The 22004-nt window shown below is 40.2% G+C and overlaps 1 protein-coding gene across 2 annotated transcripts in view; it reads left to right on the forward strand.

The window, feature by feature from the left end:
- The window catches only part of EML4 (EMAP like 4), a 92570-nt gene that overhangs the window by 47518 nt on the left and 23048 nt on the right, over positions 1-22004 (forward strand). For both annotated transcript variants that reach the window (XM_066623342.1, XM_066623333.1), the window contains 11 exons: positions 168-291; positions 1822-1971; positions 3172-3241; positions 6243-6353; positions 8610-8705; positions 10503-10637; positions 12038-12173; positions 16491-16642; positions 18915-19040; positions 19131-19262; positions 20774-20841. In XM_066623342.1, the coding sequence (XP_066479439.1) occupies positions 168-291; positions 1822-1971; positions 3172-3241; positions 6243-6353; positions 8610-8705; positions 10503-10637; positions 12038-12173; positions 16491-16642; positions 18915-19040; positions 19131-19262; positions 20774-20841 (1300 nt within the window). The remainder of the gene's footprint in view (positions 1-167; positions 292-1821; positions 1972-3171; positions 3242-6242; positions 6354-8609; positions 8706-10502; positions 10638-12037; positions 12174-16490; positions 16643-18914; positions 19041-19130; positions 19263-20773; positions 20842-22004) is intronic.

Genomic DNA, 22004 nt, shown 5'->3' on the forward strand with positions numbered 1-22004 from the left:
TTTCAGCAGTTCTGTACATACCAATTGTGCATTTTGTTCTAAAAGGCCGAATCTGCATGAGGCTTGTAGTCCCAAAATGGAGCTTATTCTCAACATTCTTTGCAAAGCCTGGTATGCGTCAATTTGCGAAGCAAAACTCACTCTACTGCACATTTTTGTTTTGACAGAAGGAGAGTATGTCAAGATGTTCATGCGGGGACGACCAATCACTATGTTTCTTCCTTCAGATGTAGACAAATATTATGAAATCAAGACAGAGCTGCCTCCTGAGAAATTAAAACTGGAGTGGGTGTATCCTTATCGGAAACCTCAGCAAAAATACTTGCTTTTTCCAGTGTGTGTTTTTTCTTCCTTATGAAATCTAGTTTCCTGTTTTCTAACTGTGAAGTCTGCTTAATTTAATAAAAATGGGGATTAAAGAGCCCTGAATCCCAGAGAAAAAAATAACTTTATGCTCACTAAATAACAGGCTATATGTTTTCATGCAGAGAACCACTCATATTTTCCTTAGGCTGTTTTTGCTGATTTTTTCTTCTCTACAACTTGACTAAGAATTTTTCCCACAGTTACCCAAGGGCTTCAGGTTCTCCAAACTGTTATGTGCTGGGTCTTTAATTTTTAACAGCAAGAGACGTCTATCAGATTGAGATTAGCCAGTCGATGGAATTTTAAAAATTGGGAGAGCTCAGAGTAGCATACCTGCCATGTGAATATTTAGCTGCAGTTTGGGAGATAGGTATACCAGACCATCCCTGGTTAATGACATCATGAATCTATTCCCTCATGCTCAGCAGATGTTCATGGTGCAGAGCTAACTATGTTTAGAAGATTGGAAGTGCCCCCAAAGTTCACTAATCCTTTCCCTCCCTACTTTTTCTCATACACTAATTTTCCCTTGCCTTCTTTGCTCAGAGGTAATCATGTGAAGAACCAAAGAGCAGAAGAACTTTCCATTTTCAGAGTTCTAAACCTATGGTTGCAAGTTGTTGCTTAATATTAAGCATGGTTGGTTCAACCACCACTGCAGGCATCATGATGTCATCACAATTAGTGCCAAAAATGAAAAGCAGAGGGATTTTGTAAGCACAGGGGAAGGAGGGTGTGTTTGCCTGCCTACAGGGCATTCTTGATCTCTTAACCGTGGTTATGACTACACTTTCCTCTTTCTTGATCTCTTAACCGTGGTTATGACTACACTTTCCTCTCTTATTCATGTTTCTCTTAGTTTAGGTCAGACTAAACTAGTTTAGGTCAGACCAGAAAGTTCTTTTTTCCCCCTCTGCTGGAATCTTCAGAGAGGCTTCTAGCATTGTGGATCTGCTTAGCGATATCTTGCCACCTTGCAAGGAGCTTTTGGAATTTTCACACACTTCTTTTAAAAGGCCAAATGGAACTGATACACTTCCTCTCAGGAACTCAGCAGTAAGAAGGCCCTGCGGTCAGATGCAATCCTGTGGCTGCAAAATAGGTTAAGGTAGTACAGCGGCTTCTGTAATGACCTAATGAAAGCTTCATATTTCCCATTTACAAACTGACATTTTTATGTTTCATACTTCTGTGTAGTTTCCATGTGCTTACTTTATATTCAGGGACATACAATTCATTGTTTTTGCTTCCGATTGCTGCTTTGACTGAACTGCAGTGTTTGCTGGGAAAGAGGGGAATAAAATAGTATTCCAAAAATGTAAGTAATGTGGGTGTGCAGCTTATAAAAGGGAATTTATAGAAGTTTCACATTGCCACAGACCTTCATGGTACAAGTTTTGTAAAACCAGTTCCCTTAATAATCTGAATTTTAAAACCTTGACTAAAAACAAAAAGATATGGTTATCGTGGAAAAGACTGTCGAGCTAATGTTTACCTTCTTCCTACTGGAGAAATAGTATATTTCATAGCATCCGTAGTAGTACTCTTTAACTATGAAGAGCGGACTCAGCGGCACTTCTTGGGACATACAGATTGTGTGAAATGGTTGGTGCATGCTTCCACAACATGTTCTACTTGTATAGTGATGTAATTCTGTATTTATTGTTCTTCACTTGATCTCAAAAATCTTTCTTTCCTTTCCTTTCCTTTTCTTTCTTTCCTTGCTTCCTTGCTTCCTTGCTTCCTTGCTTCCTTGCTTCCTTGCTTCCTTCCTTGCTTCCTTCCTTGCTTCCTTCCTTGCTTCCTTCCTTTCTTTCTTGCTTCCTTCCTTCCTTTCTTTCTTTCTTGCTTCCTTCCTTTCTTTCTTTCTTTCTTTCTTTCTTTCTTTCTTTCTTTCTTTCTTTCTTTCTTTCTTTCTTTCTTTCTTTCTTTCTTTCTTTCTTTCTTTCTTTCTTTCTTTCTTTCTTTCTTTCTTTCTTTCTTTCTTTCTTTCTAGGAGTTGCTAGAATTCAGGCTGCTGCTGTTACGTTTATTATTATTCTTTCATGTGTCCTTTAAAAACATGAGAGGGTGGCTTTCTGCCTCAGGCTTACAATCCAGAACTGACACAACCAATGAAGGGCAGGAAAATGGGAACAGAGTACTATAAGCAGGAGAAGAATATGTAATTTCAGTTTTATCTATTGCGATGACTCGCTTGTAAAGATTCATCCAGATTAGAGCTAGTTATCTACATTGGTAGATGTGTGTGTGTTCATGTACCTTGCCTGTGTTAGCAAAGGAAAAATGAACACAAGCACACACTCATGTGTACACTGAGGTCAGTATCTCCCTTTACCAGGTTTCTTATGTGCTGCTTTCATCTCCTACGTTCTAGGGTCTTGGTGTGCCCCTTTATAGAATACTTATACAGTGGGCATAGATTCATATTTTTGATATCAGTCTGGATGTGCTAAGTTTATGAGAACACTGACAGTCTGCTCAGATTTCTGTGTACAGTTAAATTGCATGATGCTCAGACACAGGAGTGTAATTTTTTTAGATGTCAAGTATACTTGTTTAGTACTGCCAAAATTTGCAGGCTGTGCACTCTACAGCAGATGCTGAGTGTCCCAGGCTGTACATAGATGGTAGAAAAGCCATAGTGATACTGTAGCACTAAAAGCCATTCAAAGATGTACCATTGTTTAGAGGACTCCTTTTTCCACGTCTGGATTGGGTGCTTGGTGAATAACATTTGGAAAAGCATTGTTAACCACGGAATGCTGTCCCTAACAAATTACTGACTTGGCATTATTTCTTTAGCCTTGCTGTTCATCCAGACAAAATCAGGATTGCAACCGGACAGCTAGCTGGAGTGGATAAAGATGGAAGAGTAAGTTGAATACTATCTCAGTGGCTGGTTGGTGTTTCTGAAAATGAAGAGGACCCTGTGAAGTTTCTCCTCTTCCTGCTACTCACATCTGTTGCACATGTCAAAGAGGCATAGGTTTATGTTGCCATCCTGCAGAATGTATTGCATATTTTCCACAGAAGCCTATATAGAGAGGGGGCACTTTAAAGTTTATTTTAGCCAAGCTCCCCCTCCTTCTCCTTCCTCCCCCCCCCACCCCCAAGGAAAAAGTGACTCTTACTGGAACTGTGACCACCCATGTGCTTTAACCACTTCAGGGAAAAGGAAACCTGACCTCATGCTCTGCTCTAAGTGAGGCCTAAAGGCTTTGGCAAATGACACTGCAGGATCACAGAGTGAAGTGAGAGTACTTAATCAACAAGCTTGTGTGTAGCTGTTAAAACAGCACTACTATTGGCACTTAAATCACCAAGTCATCTCTGCTAAGTTGACATGGATGATATGACTTAACAGTGGGATTTTGTTACCAAAGAATATGTGGAGCAGTGACGTCACAATCCAGGGAAACTTTGAGTGATTCACTGCAAAGGATAATAATGTCTTTATCGGTATTGTTGTTATAGCCTTCATGGCAATAACTGTTGAGCTGGCCATCTTTGCAAATGTTATGATTCATTATCTTTTTGTGTGTGTCTCTGAGGCTATATTAAGCTCATACTAAGCTCTATGAAATTAACTGGTTTGGAACTGGACATTGCTCTAAAGAAACAAATCATGCCACAGGCACTCTGCATCCAGTCGTTTTCAAACTTTGAAAATCCTTTTTGCAACAGTTGCATCTATCTGTCTGAGCTGTCTGTGACAGATCAGGAGAGAGATCTTGGGGTGGTGGTGGACAGGTCGATGAAAGTGTCGACCCAATGTGCGGCGGCAGTAAAGAAGGCCAATTCTATGCTTGGGATCATTAGGAAGGGTATTGAGAACAAAACGGTTAGTATTATAATGCCGTTGTACAAATCGATGGTAAGGCCACACCTGGAGTATTGTGTCCAGTTCTGGTCGCCGCATCTCAAAAAAGACATAGTGGAAATGGAAAAGGTGCAAAAGAGAGCGACTAAGTTGATTACGGGGCTGGGGCACCTTCCTTATGAGGAAAGGCTACGGCGTTTGGGCCTCTTCAGCCTAGAAAAGAGACGCTTGAGGGGGGACATGATTGAGACATACAAAATTATGCAGGGGATGGACAGAGTGGATAGGGAGATGCTCTTTACACTCTCACATAATACCAGAACCAGGGGACATCCACTAAAATTGAGTGTTGGGCAGGTTAGGACAGACAAAAGAAAATATTTCTTTACTCAGCGCGTGGTCGGTCTGTGGAACTCCTTGCCACAGGATGTGGTGCTGGCGTCTAGCCTAGACGCCTTTAAAAGGGGATTGGACGAGTTTCTGGAGGAAAAATCCATTATGGGGTACAAGCCATGATGTGTATGCGCAACCTCCTGATTTTAGGAATGGGTTAAGTCAGAATGCCAGATGTAGGGGAGGGCACCAGGATGAGGTCTCTTGTTATCTGGTGTGCTCCCTGGGGCATTTGGTGGGCCGCTGTGAGATACAGGTAGCTGGACTAGATGGGCCTATGACCTGATCCAGTGGGGCTGTTCTTATGTTCTTATCCTGGAAGCACAGAAGACTCTTCTCTTACAGAAGAACCTGGAGCATGTTGTAAGGATAGATTCCTTAAACCAGCAGCATGGCCTAGAACACATGCAACCCTTCCCTGCAGGAGCAGGATAGGTGATAAGTGCTGGCAAACCATCGACGTATTAGGCTGCAACTTTTAATTAGTAAAATAACTGTTTGATCAAACTGGAAAATATTCTTCAAAAAATGAAAATGTTTACTTTTAACAACTGTCAATGACAGTCATTACCTTAGAAAGAGAAGTTCTCCCTTTCTCATCTAAAAAGGAATGCCTGCTGCTGTCAGCTGCTGTGACATATACATGACTCCTCTAAAACAATGAAAGCGAGCTTTTTTCTTCAGAACCCTTGTTTTCAGCATAATGAAATTTTATGCAGTTTAATTGATGGGTGAAAGCTCATTTGATGGGCTAAGATTACATTTACTGTGGTCACCCCCCCCTTTTGTCAAGGAAACGTGTCTGCTGTTACTGGTGAACTGTCTCTAATGAGCTTCCAAGAAATCTCATGATTCTCTGGAGTCGTGTTTGAAAATATTGCTCAACTAGCAATAAGTAGAATCAATCAACAATCAATCAACAGTATTTATATACCGCTTTTCAACTAAAAGTTCACAAAGCGGTTTACAGAGAAAAATCAGAAAATAGAGATTTAAGAACATAATGGTACCACCGGTACCAAATACTCTAACAGCCCAATCCTACCCAGGATGCCTGCAGTGCGATACAGCAGTGCTGAAACGGCTGCCGCTGTATCACGCACGGGCATACAGGCAGCCAGAGATCTTCTCAGGGTAAGGGAACATTAGTCCCCTACCCCATATAGAGCCCTGCCAGTCTGAGTCTATTCGAATCCACACCGTCTCAGTCACTGGCACAGAACCAAGTAGCCCTGAGTATGGATTACAGGCTCAGGATGGGGTTACGCTGTGGTGGAGGGCCCTTCACCATTCCCGCTGCCTTCTAGGCCAGAACTACTCACCCAAAATACCCCTCCACTCCCACATTCCACTCTCCTTTAATTTTTAATTTTTTTAAAAAGAATTTCATTATGCTGGTGGAAGTGAATGCAAATATAACCAGGATCTGTAGAAAGTTCAAATGCAATACAAGGTACTGAAGTGCCATTATTGATACTTCTGTACACTTCAGTTAATATTTACGAGTTGATGTTTGGTGTTCACTTCTGCAAAACTGAAGTATGTATGTATACATGTATTTTCCCCATGAGAGCAAACTCTGTTTAATGTAAGATGATTCCTGCATGCGATGCTTTTACAACTGTGCATTAGTTAACAATTTCTCTCATTAATTTCTTAGCTTTTGCAGCCCCATGTCAGAGTGTGGGACTCTGTGAGCCTGGCAACTCTGCAGATTATTGGCCTTGGGACTTTTGAGCGTGGAGTGGGATGTCTGGACTTTTCAAAAGTGGTAAGGAAAGATTGCATTCTCCTTTAATAATGGTTGGTTGGCAACCTTCAGTATCGAAAGACTGTGGTATAAGCCAACTGCACCCGGTATTCCAGGCGGTCTCCCATCCAAGTACTAACCAGGCCTGACTTTGCTTAGCTTCTGAGATCAGACGAAATCAGGCATGTGCAGGGTAACAGTTGCTGCCTTTGTGCAGTTGTGCATAAAGCTGAAACAAAGACCTGTTGATTTTTATGTATTTTGCTGGCCAAACAACCACCAATATTAAATTATATCTATAGGCTTAAGATAATGCAAATACAAATTGCCATGAGGGTTCATAGGATGGCTTGTGCCAACCTTTTTTGCAAAACCATCTAACAGCAGCTCAGTAGTTCAGGTCCTGCTCCAGCTCTGCTGCCTCTTCCAGTCCCACTATGGAAGGTTATGTTCTTTCTCATAATCTCCTGCAGTTACACCTATGTAATCTGTGCCTGCTAGCTAGCTTTGGAAAATTCTTCTTGGGCTTTAGCCAGGAAACTGCTATTGCCCTTCTCCTCTGTCCAAAAGATGATGCCCTTAAACTACGCATGCACTGAAAGGTGGAGTGAGTACCTTTTCCGCTCTGTTGTTGTTCTTATGTAGGTGATTTTGTGCAATTAATGAAAAATCTTGCGAAAGTAACTCCCATTCCATCGCACGTGTTCTTGCAAACAGTTTATTTGCATTATTATTTTTATTATTATTATTATTATTATTATTATTATTATTATTATTATTGAAAGCTGAACCAGAGGGAACAAAGCTGACCTCCATGAGCTCTATTTAGCTACAGTGGCTTTTGGCATAGTAGCTCGGCCAACCAGCTCTCGCGCAAGAGCACTGTGTCCTGAATCAGCACTTGGTGCAAAGTGATTCCCAAGTGCCAGTAGCAAAGGAGTTGGGGTACTCCATTCTAAATATCAGTTATTGCTCAGCCAGTTCCTATAAACAGCAACTCCAGCAATTAACTGTAGTGAGAATGATGGGTTCAAACATGCAAGCTCTTCTAGATTTTGACTCTCTAGGGAGTAGTTAATGCTTTATTGCAGCACTAATGAGAGAACAGAAAGTTAACTCTTAAAAGAACACACAACATTTGCAAGAAATGCCTAGAAAAGAAATGAAAATGATAATGAATTTTTTTCCCAGTGCATGTTGAAATATTTGTTTCTTGTAAGGAGTTCAAGAAAACTCAAGTTCTGACAAAAGGGTTAGTTTTCTCTGTGATGTTGGGCTTGAATTCTGTCCTGCAACAGGAAATAATAAATCCATGCTTTGCACTTCCCATTTCAGAATTTCTATGTCTTTGAATAATGCCTGTCTGTTCTCATTACCTCACTTGGCCATAGCCGGCAGCATTTGCAGTGTAATCACTTGTTTTATTAAGTTGAGGGTAGTGGAAGTTTTAAATCATTTTGAAAGCTATAGTGCTTATCAGCTTACATTGATTTATTTCAATAATCTTTATTGTCTCCTTCAGCACTTTCTGAATATGTGCCTATATTACAGTAAATCCTGCACCTTGAGCAGAGCAAATCTCAGTGTACTCAGGTATATGTGCTGGTTGACAGTAATCTAGACAAAGACAGAAGAGAATCTTTGGCAGTTGACTGATTTTTATGTTGTGGTCAGCTGTTTCCACCTTTTCTGAGCACCTTAATTGTCCTACGCCTATTCAGCAAGACATGAGAACATATAAGAACATAAGCAAATCTTGCTTAATCAGGCCAAATCAGACCTTAACTAAGTCTCATGCAGGACACACACAGAAAACTTCAATGGAATTGCTTATTTGCAGAACCTATATGTATCGGTGGAATTGTTTACCTGCAAACTTAGTTATATCCCATCAATGATCTCTGGCCTGGGCAGGCAGGCATTTCTCTGGTGTACTAACTTTGCTGTTTAGTGCCTGATGACCTGGTATATAAAATCAAGCTGGTCAGATGGAATACCACTTGTATACAGTGTTCTTTTAAGACCGTCATCATTGGGCCAATGTAGTGAGAGAGAATGCATGAGTCAAGACTTACTCCTGAACCTGGACTAACCCTTAAATATACATTAATTATGGTTGTAAATATTCAACACCAAATATTTTTGTCAGTATCCTAGGTTAGAATGTTATCCGGGTATCAGGGGAAAGAATATCACTTTTTATTTGTAAATTTGCCTTTCATTGACATACTGTCTCACATCACTTTATGTGTTATTGTTGCTTTTTTTTTCTTGAAGGATTCAGGTACACATTTGTGTGTGATTGATGATTCTAATGAGCACATGCTAACTGTGTGGGACTGGCAGAAGAAATTGAAAGTAGCAGAGATAAAGGTAATAGAAAAATCTTCATCTTTAAATTACAGACATCCCTTGACTTTGCTTCCGCATGCTTGCCTCTTTTCATCCAACCTTCCATGACATATACTGGTTCTTATGTTTATTTTTCTTTTATTTCTGTTAATTTAGATTTAATCCATTTGCATGTGTTACATAGTTATTTATTCGTTTCTCACTGGCCAGAATAAATTTGAAAGTTAAATTAGGCTATGTTTTGACATTTGTCAATTTTAGACTTCCATCCATACTTTGATCCCCAACCCAATGAAAGTGCAGCGTATTTCTGTGTATGCAAAGTGGTTGTGTAGACATGAATTGTTGTGGTAAAGGACTCTTGTTATCTGAGATTACTGTTCTTTGCTTCTTGACATGGAGACAAGATAGTAGAACACTTTGAACGTTCTTCCAAGGCAGACATAGGAAACGTAAATTTAAATACAAGATACATGTAAGCAAAATACATGAGCTTTCAGCACATGTGAGAATACACACATCCAGTTTTACATGAAATTAAAATCAATTTGCTGGGCACCAATATCTTTCAAAGACAGAAGATAATATGGCAGAAGATTTTTAATTGAGGGAACTTTGAAAATATACTATCCTTCCAAGTACTTCCTTAGTAAGGCATACAACCCAATTCTCATTTTTTTTTTTGACATATAGCATGCATGCACTAAATTATATACATTTTCCCCTTTGTGTGTCAATGAAAATCAGATTTTGCAGAAGTTGAGTAAACTTGAGCCAGGAGTATTTTGATTGGCTTGCTCATCATTCGTTATCCAGTACTTAAGAATTCTTCACGCCTGTCTAGAAATTGAACATAAAAAATAATCTGTTTTTCTTCCTGTCACTCTTATTTTTATTGCATTTTCAGGACTGGGTACATAATCACTTAATGCATAATAAAACTGTATTGGAACTTTTCTTTATGAATAAAGCAATGCAAAGATTGAAAAGCTGCTACTTTAAACTAAGGGTCTATCCTGGCATACAGACCTGTCATATATGCAGTGATGGGAGTACATATATGTATATATGGGAGTACAGACCAGGATGTATAAAAACAACATGAGAAACTACCTTGAGTATTGTCCTAGTAGGGGGTTTTCCTGAAGATTTGCTGCCCTAGTGTGCACAAGAGTGAATTGAATGAAGTTGAATAACATGGCTGATTGAAATTCAGATGTGGTAGTGTCTGGCAAGCCGATTTTAGTGGCATGAAAATCTGGATGTGTGCGCATTCTCATATAGGTTGAACTATCATGTGCATTTTGCTGCATATAAGCTGTAAACCTCTGAAGTAGTCTACCATGCATCACGGGTCTCCTGTGGCAGATATGAGTTCACAAGTGAACTGGGCTGCCAGATAAGTGCCTTCATACAGAATTCTTACATGGTGAGCGTTGGGATGCAACTCTTGTCTAATATATGTGGTTTTCTTATTCAGTCTGTATGACAGTATATGTGTGCTCTCGCTGTCTCACAGGGGTAGCCAAACTTGCTTAACATAAGAGCCATGTACAATAAACTTCAGATGTTTGAGAGCCTCAATACTTTAGAAGCATTTAAATTCTTAAATATATTTACTTCCCATGAACATTAAACTGTGAACTCTCAGTTTATACTGTGTAAATAATTATAAAATGTGGAATTTTTAAATGTGCCTTTTATATTAATTGTGATAAAAATGGAGCTCGGACAACATATTTCATACATAATGGTAAATCTTCATCTGTCTGAACAGTATTCATGATAAAATTTTCAATTTTTTTTTTGTTTCCACAGACTACAAATGAAGTTGTGCTTGCTGTAGCATTCCATCCAACTGATAAAGATACAATAATAACATCTGGCAAATCTCATATCTTTTTCTGGACCTGGAATGGCAATTCTTTAGCAAGGAAGCAAGGAATATTTGGTGTAAGGAACATTGTACTTTAGTAAAGTTTTTAGTGCCATAGGCTAGATTTTATTTTAAAATGATCAAATTAATGATTTCATAGGCTTTTCAGTGAGGTTGAAGGGCCATTCTCCTTAATGGTTTGTGTAATAGATACTGGGTAAGGCCTAACTACATGTTACACAGAGATGCATGTAAAGCCCCCATAGCCACTTTTTTTTAAAATAAAGAAAGCACCTGAAGGATTGAGTTATTTATTACTTATTTTTTTATTTCAGTACAGGGATGAAGAATGTTGCTAAACCCTCATGGGCAGTCCAGCCTTGAGGCAAACTGGTGCGGCTTACATTAGTGATGGATGATTGCCAGGCAACAGACTCAGGATTTCCTTCACCCAGAGTCTGCTGCAGTCTCATTCCAGCCCACCATGAACATGAGTCTATGGTCCTCATTGATCCTCTGCTTGAGCGAGAAGTAGGTCCACTTCCTTGCTGTGCTCTGCAGTGTGATTTTTCCAAACCCAAACAGGACTTCTGGTTTTTTTTATTAAAGGGACTACATGATCAAAGCAGAGCTTCTCAGTTCACTTGGTCTCTTTCAATAAAACCAGAAGTACTGCATTTCCAGGTTTGCAAACATCACACAACTGCGCATAGTGAACAGCTTTTGCTTTTCAGTTCACTGTGACAGTGGCAGATCTAAGATAGCATTGGGGTCCCCAATCATGCAACCCTTGTTAATACTGTTGCTACAGGCTATTTTTCCACTCCAGAATTGTGCTCCATCCCCAGCTGCTTTCCTTTCAAATGATTCCAGCTGCTTTTCTTCCAAATGCACCTTTTCCTTCTGAAATGCACTTTGGGAATCCCACATAGAGAAAAATACTGGGGTTTCGAAGTAGAAGAACACATGGTAGGGACTGAGTTAGGCATCCTCACCTTTTCCAAAATCTCCCCCTTCCAAAGCTACTGTTCTTTCCAGAAAGAGACTATGGGGACTGCATTACATGCATGTCTGTCATTTAGTTACTCTCTTGATACATGTGATAAAGAGAAATATATATTTGGGGCAGTCCACAGTTCCACAGAGAAGATTACCTGCTCTTATTGTTCAGTGGAGGTTTTGAACGTGTAAGGGGCATGCCTGTTTTTCCATATCAGTTTTTCCATATCAGAAACTACTGTTGCATCAAAAATGGCCACAGCTGGATCTACAAGTTCGGATGCATCAGCATCTCCCCACGTTTTGTAAGCACTTGTTTGGGAGCTGTCAAATATGTGGACTAGCACATAATTTAAAATGGGAGAATATTGGGAATTAAGAGTTCTAAATTGTTCAGATTTTGCACACTGTCACATTTGCTTGTCTACTTGCATGTGCACCTTTGTACTTTAAATGCATTTTCTTGTTCCTCCTTTAGAAATATGAAAAACCAAAATTTGTTCAGTGTTTAGCATTTTTGGGAAATGGAGAAGTTCTCACCGGTGACTCAGGTGGGATACTGCTTATATGGAGCAAAACTACTGTAGAAGCCACACCAGGGAAAGGATCCAAAGGTACAGCAAATATTATGCTAGTTTACTGATTTCTTTTATAAATATTTTAAAAATTCTCAAAATAGATTTACAAGTTTATAAAACATGGAAGAATTGTCTTAAAAATGGTGTTCATGAGTTGTTGTCCGCAAATACTATATGCGCTCAGGGTGCTGTACTGATCCATGAGGAACTTGGAAAATATTTTCAGCAGACTATAGTTTTATCCCTGCTCATTACTCATTTGGGGATGTGACTTATTAGGGAAGTAATCAACATGATCCTGTATTATACAAGCTTCTTGGGGCCATGTTTATGGTGCTATATAAATAAAATATTTTAAAACCCACAATGAATAATAAGGATTAACCACTCATTTTCTTCAAAAATGAAAGTTCCTCAAACATCGACAAACTTTCTGTTCAAGATCGTCAGCAGTAATTTTAACCAAATTTAGAGTGCAACTATTGGCTTCATGCATGCGTGTTATGAGGTTGATTCTCTTTGCTTAGGAGCTAATGAGAAATAACTGGTTGTCTGAAGTCATACAGGCAGCATGTACAGACAACCAGATGTATGTTGTTAGTATCCAAGAACAGGCTTGCTTCTTCAGCTGAGAAGTGGCTAAGTTGGAGCATATGAAGAAATACACATGAGCAATGCAAACCTTATAACTACGGTGGTGTCAGAGATGGAATATTGTTTAATGTAGCATTGAGGCACACACATGAACATGTAAAGAAAAACGGAACATGGAATTTTAGTTCTTAATCTGGCTAGGCATAAAGTCTTGGTATTAAAGGATGTCTTAATGTTAATTTTCTGACTGTTAAGTTAAGCATACTTTATAGGGCAAGCATTTTGTTTCAATTTTAAAGAAGAAATTATTTGCAACCAGAAATATGCAGGTCTGGCACTGCTGAGCCCTAAGGTCACTCTTTAATCCAAGGATAATTATTTTCTTTGGCAACTGATTAAAATGCTAGGGCTTAAATGCTCGTGCCGGGGGGGGGGGTGAGGGGACATTGTGTCAGGACGTTTAAACTTCAAATATATATTTTAAGCACATTTTCTCAACTAAAGAAAAGAATAAAATAAAAATGTAATTTAAAAAATTGATTGTACCTTTGCTAGTATATTAACCTATCCAAAGCAAATAGTTTTCTACTTTAGCTGTGATAATACTTCGTTTTGTAACGAAAATTTGAATAATTAACACATTCAAATTTTCGTTACAAAACGAAGCATTATCACAGCTAAAGTAGAAAACTATTTGCTTTGGATAGGTTATTATACTAGCAAAGGTACAATCAATTTTTTAAATTACATTTTTATTTTATTAAAATAATTATTTTAGAGAGATACAGTACTCTGAGTTGGGCTTTTTTATAGTTGGTATATGTTGTTGAACTCATTTTGTTTGTGGGGGATAGATCTAGAAGTGAAGGAAATTGCTCCTTAGGAAAAGCCTGTTAACTTGACCTCTTGTACTTGACTTGCGTGTTTGTGAGAGCATTGAAGCTGGACGCACATTTGCTTTATGTTTTGAATCCTAGAATAGATGGCGGTTTGCACCTAATGGCATCTGCCCTTGAAATATTAATCCTGAAGATTAACAAAAATGTTCATGGTAGCAGCCAGCTGAACTAATGTTATTCTTTAAGGTTTTCTAATTAAATATTTGGGCACATTGTTATGTGAAAAGCCTTCACACCAGTAATTCAATTCACTGCTTAACTGTGGGATTTATAAAGGTTAAGATATTTAATGCAATTCAGGGTTATTGTATAAGGATGTTCTTAAAACTTGCTCTGTCTCTTCAGTCAGTCAGAGATCCTGTCCATTTCAAGCTGGTCGTTTGTGGAGTAATCTTCAGGCTAAGGATTTGTTTGTTTATTGGTGGCAGTAGCAAATTATTGAAACTGAAAATACTAAATTATCTAAAGATGAGAATAAACTGCCTTCTGAGTATTGTAAGATATTGCTGGAAACCTTACAAGTGACCTCGGGGGACACATATGCAGCCTGGTTATTCTGCTGAGTAACAAACACAGTATGTAAAACAAATGCATCCAGTAAAACAGCAGATTCAGTATAACCAGCTCCTGAGTGAAACCTAACTGAAAATGCATAACGGGTACCAAAGCAAGAGATGAGAGATGGTGTGGTGTATAGATTACAACTGTGCCTGGATCTGAGACCTCAAAGTGTTTTCTTACATCTCCCTAAGGATTCTATAGAAAGTAGCAGCAGCTTGCAATTCAGTGCTCTAAATGAGTTGGCTGCCTTTCTCAAGTGCCCAGATTGAAGGAATCAGAGTTTTAAAATAATAGTTTTCACATCTGTTGCTCAAGTTATCTTGCAGTGTTCTGCAGACCTAACAAAACTTTGCATTTTCAACATTTCCTCCAGTCTAGACTTAATGTATGACACCTAAAATAACTGAGATGCTGGCAGTAGCCATATCTGTAACAAAAATTTGCAAAAACACTCAAATTCTTTTGATAACAGCCTATACTTCCAGGTGACATGTGTCTTAAGCTCCTTGTATCACCCTAGACCAGTGATGGCGAAACTTTTAGAGACCGAGTACCCAAACGGCAACCCAAAACTCACTTATTTATCACAAAGTGCCAACACAGCAATTTAACCTGAATACTGAGATTTTAGTTTAGAAAAAACAACTCCTACATTAATTTCTTTTACCTACTGTTACTTGTAACCCGTAAGGAACTTTCCCTCTAGAAATTTGTCCAATCCCTTCTTAAAGGCATCTATGCAAGTTGTCATCACTGCTTCCTGTGGCAAAGAGTTCCACAGACTAATTACATGCTGGGTAAAGAAATATTGGCAGGGAGCGGGTGGCTGCAAGGCCTTGCCACTGCTCATTTTCTCAAACAAGCAAATTTTTTTTTTTGAAAAAGCCCCACCCACAGAAGTGGGCTCTGAGGCTGCAATCCCAGCCACACTTTCCTAGGAGTAAAATTCATCGACTCTAATGGGGTTTACTTCTGAGTAGACATGCACAGGAGCGGGCTCCAAGACTGCAGAGCCAGCCACCCTTTCTTGGGAGTAAGCCTTATCCACTGTAATGGGACTTACTTCTGAGTAGACACGCACACTGTAATGGGGCTTACTTCTGAGTAGACATGCACAGGAGCAGGCTCCAAGGCTGCAGTGCCAGCCACTCTTTCTTGGGAGTAAGCCTCATCCACTGTAATGGCGCTTACTTCTGAGTAGACATGCACAGGAGCAGGCTCCAAGGCTGTCATCCTAGCCATGCTGTCCTGGGAGCAGGCCCCATTGACTATAACGGGACTGACTCCTGAGTAGACATGCACAAAGCGGGCTCCAAGGCTGTCATCCTAGCCACACTTTCCTGGGAGCAAGACCCAATGACTTTAATGAGACTTACTTCTTAGTAAGTAAGGACCAGCACCAGCTGCAGGGCTGGTGCCCGAAAGCCCACAACAGCAGCTTCGCTGTGCCCGCCCACATGCCGCCGCATGTGAACTGCCCGCCTTAGCCCAGACAGAGGAGGAGGAAGCGCTCCCATTGGGCTGCTGAGCAGAGGGGGGGTGATGTCAGAAATGTGCCCTCACAGAGCCTCTCAGCTTTCCTCCTCCCTGGGTGGCCTGGCTAGATGGGGCACCTTGGGAGCACGCCTGGGTCTTGGATGTCAGCCCCCCTATCTACCCCTTCCCCCTGCTGTCCATTCCTTTCCCCCCTTGGCCTCATCCCAGACGCGAGAGCCTAGGCTCGCACCTGGCATCTGGGGCGACGGCGCGCGTGCCCACAGAGAGGGTTCTGAGTGCCCTCTCTGGCACGTGTGCCATAGGTTAGCCGCCACTGCCCTAGACCATTTGTGCCTCACTAGGGTTATTCAAGCTATCATTAGTGAGGTGCCAAGCAGGCAACTTGTAATAACATGACAGCAAACTTTGCTACTGCCATTTGAGATTCAGGAGCAGTGTTTCATAGCAGTATATTTTATACAAAAGGTACAGAAATCAGCATGGTTTCTGCAGAGGTAAATCCTGCCTCACTTGACCTTCTGGTGTTCTTTGAGAGTGCCAACAGGCATGTGGATAGATGCAGTCCAGTTCACATTGTCTACCTGGAGTTAAAAAAAACTTTTAGACAGAGTCCTTCACCAAAGACTCCTGAATAAATTGAGGTATTTCTTGAAATAAGAGCGCAGGTCCTTTTGTGGATTGGTAACTGCTTAGAGGGAGCAGAGAGTAGGAATAAATGGACAATTTTATGTACAGGTCTGATGTTGTGTGAAAGTTGCAGAAACACCTCAACGACTCTGTATGGCTTCTGTCATTACCACAGGTGTGTATCAAATAAGCAGGCAAATCAAAGCTCACGATGGCAGCGTGTTCACGCTCTGCCAAATGAGGAATGGGATGCTGCTCACTGGCGGTGGGAAGGACAGAAAAATCATTTTGTGGGATCATGACTTGAACCCAGAAAGGGAAATAGAGGTAGGTAAGGCCAATATGGTAGGAATGCAAGCAAGCAGCAGTTGTGGCACTTCTCTTTTTCCAACACTAAAATTTTGAATGTCATAGTTTCATTGATACTTTCTCTCTTTATTGCATTTTCGTCATTCATTTCACCACTCGTCAAGTGGGAACAACAGTGACTTATTTCAGCAGCAAGACTAAAAAGGCACCTTCAAAGTCTTGTTTGTGGCTTGGTTCATAAATAGCGTAGCTGTGCAGGGATTTGCATCGTGCACACTTCTGTCCTACACGCAATGGCTGTCAATCATTTCTTGACTAAATTAAATGACTCTTATTTTCTGTCAAAATATACTGAATCAGCTTATCGCAACACAGCTTGTGGAGAAGTTAAATATCGCTGTGAAGTAGAGGAAATGTCTTTTACAAACTATTTTGAAACTAATACAGTTGACTAGTAGATGCCAACTGGATATAAATCACCCTCATGCTCAGTAAACACTAAGTTGCGTTTTGTAGATTATCATCTCCTTATTCTCTTTGTTAACGTGCCATGCGCTCTGTTTAAAATCATTATTTGATGATGAAAAATCCAGCCAGTTTTTTGAATAAAATATAGTAGTTAATAACAATTGGATTTATCTATCTGGCATCTGCCCGGATATTAGCTCACACAAAAGCCATATTTTGGAAAAGACATAGTCTTAAGAGAGAATTCTTAAAATACTATTCATGAACCCGATTATTTAAAATAATCTTTTTATAGGGCTGCTTGGCTTCAGGCACAAGGGATCAAAAATGTTTCAGAGTTGCAAACATGTGAAAGATTCTCATAAATGCAACCCTTTTTCCTACTGAAGCTATACTTCCAGCATTGAGAAACACTTTTAACATTCTTGTACTTAAGCCATCATTCTGTTACTCTGTTGGGAGAACTAAAAACTTCATACACTGACACATTCTGCATAGCACCTGCAAGGTATGTCCTTGAATTATACTTGCATCATCCACTTTGAAAAATTCTTGAAGCTGTTGTAGGGTCTATAGAATTTAATTGGGCTGCAATAATGTAAGAGAACAAGAAGTTGTGCACACAGTTGGTAAATGTTAACACTAAATGGTGGATGATATTATGTCCATGTGCAGCCAAATCCTTGACATCTTGTGCACCATTGTTCCTCCATTCCTTTTGTCCTGCAGTTAGAAGCCTCTGATCCTGGTTTGCCATTTTATTCAAAACCCAGAAAACCATGGTTTGATCTTGTGGTTTCCTCAAATTGGTCTGCCAGGTTGATGAAATGACAAACTAGCTCTGTTCAGGCATTCATGGTCGTATGCACAGTGAACATGTGATGGGATTATCAGGGGCACAACCTCTGTTGATGGACTGTGGAAGTATGTGATCGCTTCCCTACCTCTCATTCATGTGTTTGTATATAGAAGCAGTGCTAAATGCAGGGAGATTTTCTTCCTGTGATTGAATCCCTGAATGTTCCAGCCATGAATAGGAGGGAATGTCTGAAGAAGACTTTTGGCTTTCTGCAAGCTTGGTTCTAAAGCTACACTCTTCATTGGAGGATGGAGTGTGATTCCTAACACATAGCTGTTCATGTTTGCAGTGCTGAACCATGGTCAGTGCAGCTAGTGTCATAACTAGTGACCTTCATCATGTATCAGTATGATTGTATTGCTCAGTAGTTCCCACACTGTGATCCATAGCTCCCCAGGGGGCTGTGGAAACCAGCCAGGGAAGCAGCAGAATCCTTGAGAAAAGCCCCTCCACCCTATATAATGTGTCGAATTGTAGCCCTACTGGGGAACCACGGCCAGTGGCCCAGTAGCTTAAAGAAACCGCCAGTCAAAAAAGTTTGGGAATTACTGGTTTAGTTTGTTCCTTATTTACAGCTTACTCACTTTATTGAGTGTCAATGTTTGAGGGCCACCGCGGTGTTGGATAGTATGCTGGATTTCAAATAGTCAAGTGAGAATTTAGACCCAGATCCAAATCTCCATTCAGCTAGGAGAAGCACTCTGGGCGGTCATGAGCAAGTTGCTAGTTCTTAGCCTCATCTTGCATCCCATGTCTATTAAAATAGGATAACTCCATTTGGCTCTTTCTAGCTCTTGAAAGAAGGGGAAATACAAATGTGAAAAATGCAAAATAAACACGTAAATTGTTTTAAAGTGGTTGAAAACTGCTTACAGTTTTAAAGCAGACTATAAGAGCCAATGACAATTTCTCTGATTCTTGTATTCTGTAATATAGACTTAATGGGATTGTGACCACTTTTAGGTTCCAGATCAATATGGAACGATCAGAGCAGTGGCAGAAGGCAAAGCAGATCAGTTTCTACTTGGTACTTCGCGGAACTTTATTTTGCGGGGAACATTTAATGATGGTTTCCAAGTGGAAGTGCAGGTGAGCTTGTTTTCTTCCTTGAGGCAAGCTGTAGAGATTTGGTTTGTTATCATCACAGGTTGGTTTATTTTTGTTTGTTCATTCACACAGGGTCACACTGATGAACTTTGGGGCCTGGGAACACATCCGTTCAAAGACCTGTTCTTAACGTGTGCTCAAGATCGGCAAGTTTGTATGTGGAACTCAGTGGACCACACATTAGAATGGACCAGGCTGCTAGATGTATGTTTCAGTTTTTTCTGTAAAAACATTGGCCATTACCAGTGGAGTCTTCTGTACTTTTTTACAAAAGGCTTTCCCATTGGTTACTTGAGAACGGACAGAAGCTATGTGCTTTTCTGTTTGCCGGCAAGCAGCAGCAGTACTTTGCTTATGTGCAAATTTACAGCTGATTCTAATTACAGTTAATAAGGGACAGCAGTTGAGTTGGCAGTATTTTGGAAATCAGTTTTGTTTGATGGTAAGATCAATGGGAAAGTATAACATGTAAAATGCTCTTGTTGGTGATCACTACAGTACTGGTTTCTTCTTCATGCTTATCTAATCTACTTAGTGAAGGAACCAGCCAGCTAGTTACAAACCTTGTGTTGCACAGATCTCAGATATGGAGTATGGTTCCAAAATTTGGTTTGGAGCAAGTATACAGAATGTCTAAAAAAAAAAAAATAGTACACACATTTTTAGTTAGCTCTACTTCATACATATTTCCTTGTAGAAAACTGGCAGTTGAAGAGCAATTGAAGAGATGTGTGGAACCATCCCAGCAAACACATAGTTGATGTCCACAGATACCCGACAGCCCAATCCTAACTCGCACTGGAACAGGCCAGCTGACCTTCACTGTATCCAGTGCAGGATTGAGGCTGGCTGTGGCATAACTTGGAGTACGGGGGAATCATGGATCTGCACCACTGAAATAGATGGCGGAGATCTGAGCAGGCTGGTGTAAGGCTGGGATGCATGGGATGGGGGTTAGGATCCAGCCTAAGTGCCGGGTCCTGGCACCACACCCCTCCCAGGCCCAGCCTTCCCCTCCTGCCCTGTATTGCCCCCATTCCGACTGCCTCCCTGCCCTCCCCAAACCCCCACACCAGCCTTCCCTTCCACCAGTGCTGCAGAGGTTGAATCTGGCCTCTGACATGCCCTAGCCCTCTGGCTCCTGAGTTGTCGTAGATGTGCCTTTCAGCACGTTTGCAACATTCCCAGGCCAACATAAGGGACTTGCACTGGCCTAACCGGGGGTTATGACTGAGCCCTGAGTCAACCATGGCTGCTGTGTTATAGACATCAATGGGAGTCATAGCAAGTTCTTGGTCTAATTCATTAACGAACGAATAAATGAACTGGGTTAAGCAACTGCTTCTATGTACACCATATGCAGTATATGTGTGAATTACAGCATAATATATTTGACACTATAAAGTGTGTGTGCATTTTCTTGAGATGTCCTGTATATGCAGTTGAGTTGTCCATAAAACTGGAGGGCGGAGGGCAGGAAGTAAAAACAAATAGCTATATTATGATAGAAATATTGCTGTTGTTGATAGTTCCTCTCCAAGGTTACTGTGCTGGAGATTAATATTGTAATAGTTACTGGCATGTTGCTTCATAAGCAACTATCTTAGCTTATTCCAATTTTTCCCCCAGTCGTTTTGTATATAATTCACTATGTATTTATGTGTGAACTTTACTAGATTTCATCCTAAATCATAGGATCAACATGTGTCTTTCAGGAAACAGGACACTGTGCTGACTTCCATCCAAGTGGAACAGTGGTAGCAATAGGAACACACTCAGGAAGGTAAATGTTTTGTACTGTTAGGTGAAAAAGACAAATAGTGTTATTCCTGACATTGTCCTTTTCTGCGTGATGATGTGGTGCTGTGTGTGCCCTAACATTGTCTCCTTTCCCCTACAGTAATATATGTAACCTAGTGCATGATGGGGGGAAATGGAGATGTGATTTTTTTTAAAGGAAAAAACACAAAAATATAACAAATAGTTTCTTATTTTCTAGAAGCCAGTGGAAATTACCAACATGCAACTAGGACAGAACTGATACATTCCAGATAGACATCTTACCCACTCATATTTTTTTTTGTTTTTATTTAATTGTATTAAATTAAATTATAATTCTTAATGTAATCAACAGGACTCCCATGATGCTAAAGACCCTTTTCTGCAGGTGATTTTGTGAAGAGATAGAAGACTTTAAATTGTTCTTCTGTGGGGTGAGAGCATCCACTACCTTTGCTCCAAACGCTGTTTGCTCTTGCTCTACATTCAAATTGTCATCAACCATCTCCTTAGCAATTGATTCATGAAACCTACAGGGCCAAGTGCAAGAGATCCTTGGGGGGGGGGGGGGAACAAGCAAGACCTGTGATTGTACTTTACTGAGGGGATTACAGTGTTTTGTGCTCTCCCACCAGTCTGAAGTATGACTGTTCAGTTTGCAGCCAAGCTTAGCATTTAGCAGTCTGCTACTATTTTACAGGCTGAGTTTTACCATCTGCTTGCTGCATACATTTTCATTTGGAAATGACAGATCTTCAAGGAATGTATCTTTCCCATAGTGAAACCTAGCTGTAGTAATAAACCTCCATTGTAGTCTGCATCTGAACCACTGATTTGACTATACAGGATATTTATTTCATGGAGACGTGTTTTCTATTCACAGCCTCCATCTATGCATATAGGTAGGGCATCTGTGTGTATAGATGAGAGCATTCCAGCAGTTTCCTTTTTTAAAAAAAAAATAGGACTCTTGTGTATGGTTTGTTTCAGACTTGGTAGTGCCAAACATGTAGCTGGAGCTTTTTAAGCAATAAAAGGGCTAACCAGGTCCCGAAATTATTAGCAGATTGTTGTAATGAACTATTAATTTGCTGGTATTAACCTATTATCTTTTTTTCATCCTACCCACTTCATTAGAAAATATTTGGGGCAACACACAAACCAAAC

This window comes from Tiliqua scincoides, chromosome 1, assembly GCF_035046505.1.
Source record: "Tiliqua scincoides isolate rTilSci1 chromosome 1, rTilSci1.hap2, whole genome shotgun sequence".
Lineage (NCBI taxonomy): Eukaryota > Metazoa > Chordata > Lepidosauria > Squamata > Scincidae > Tiliqua > Tiliqua scincoides.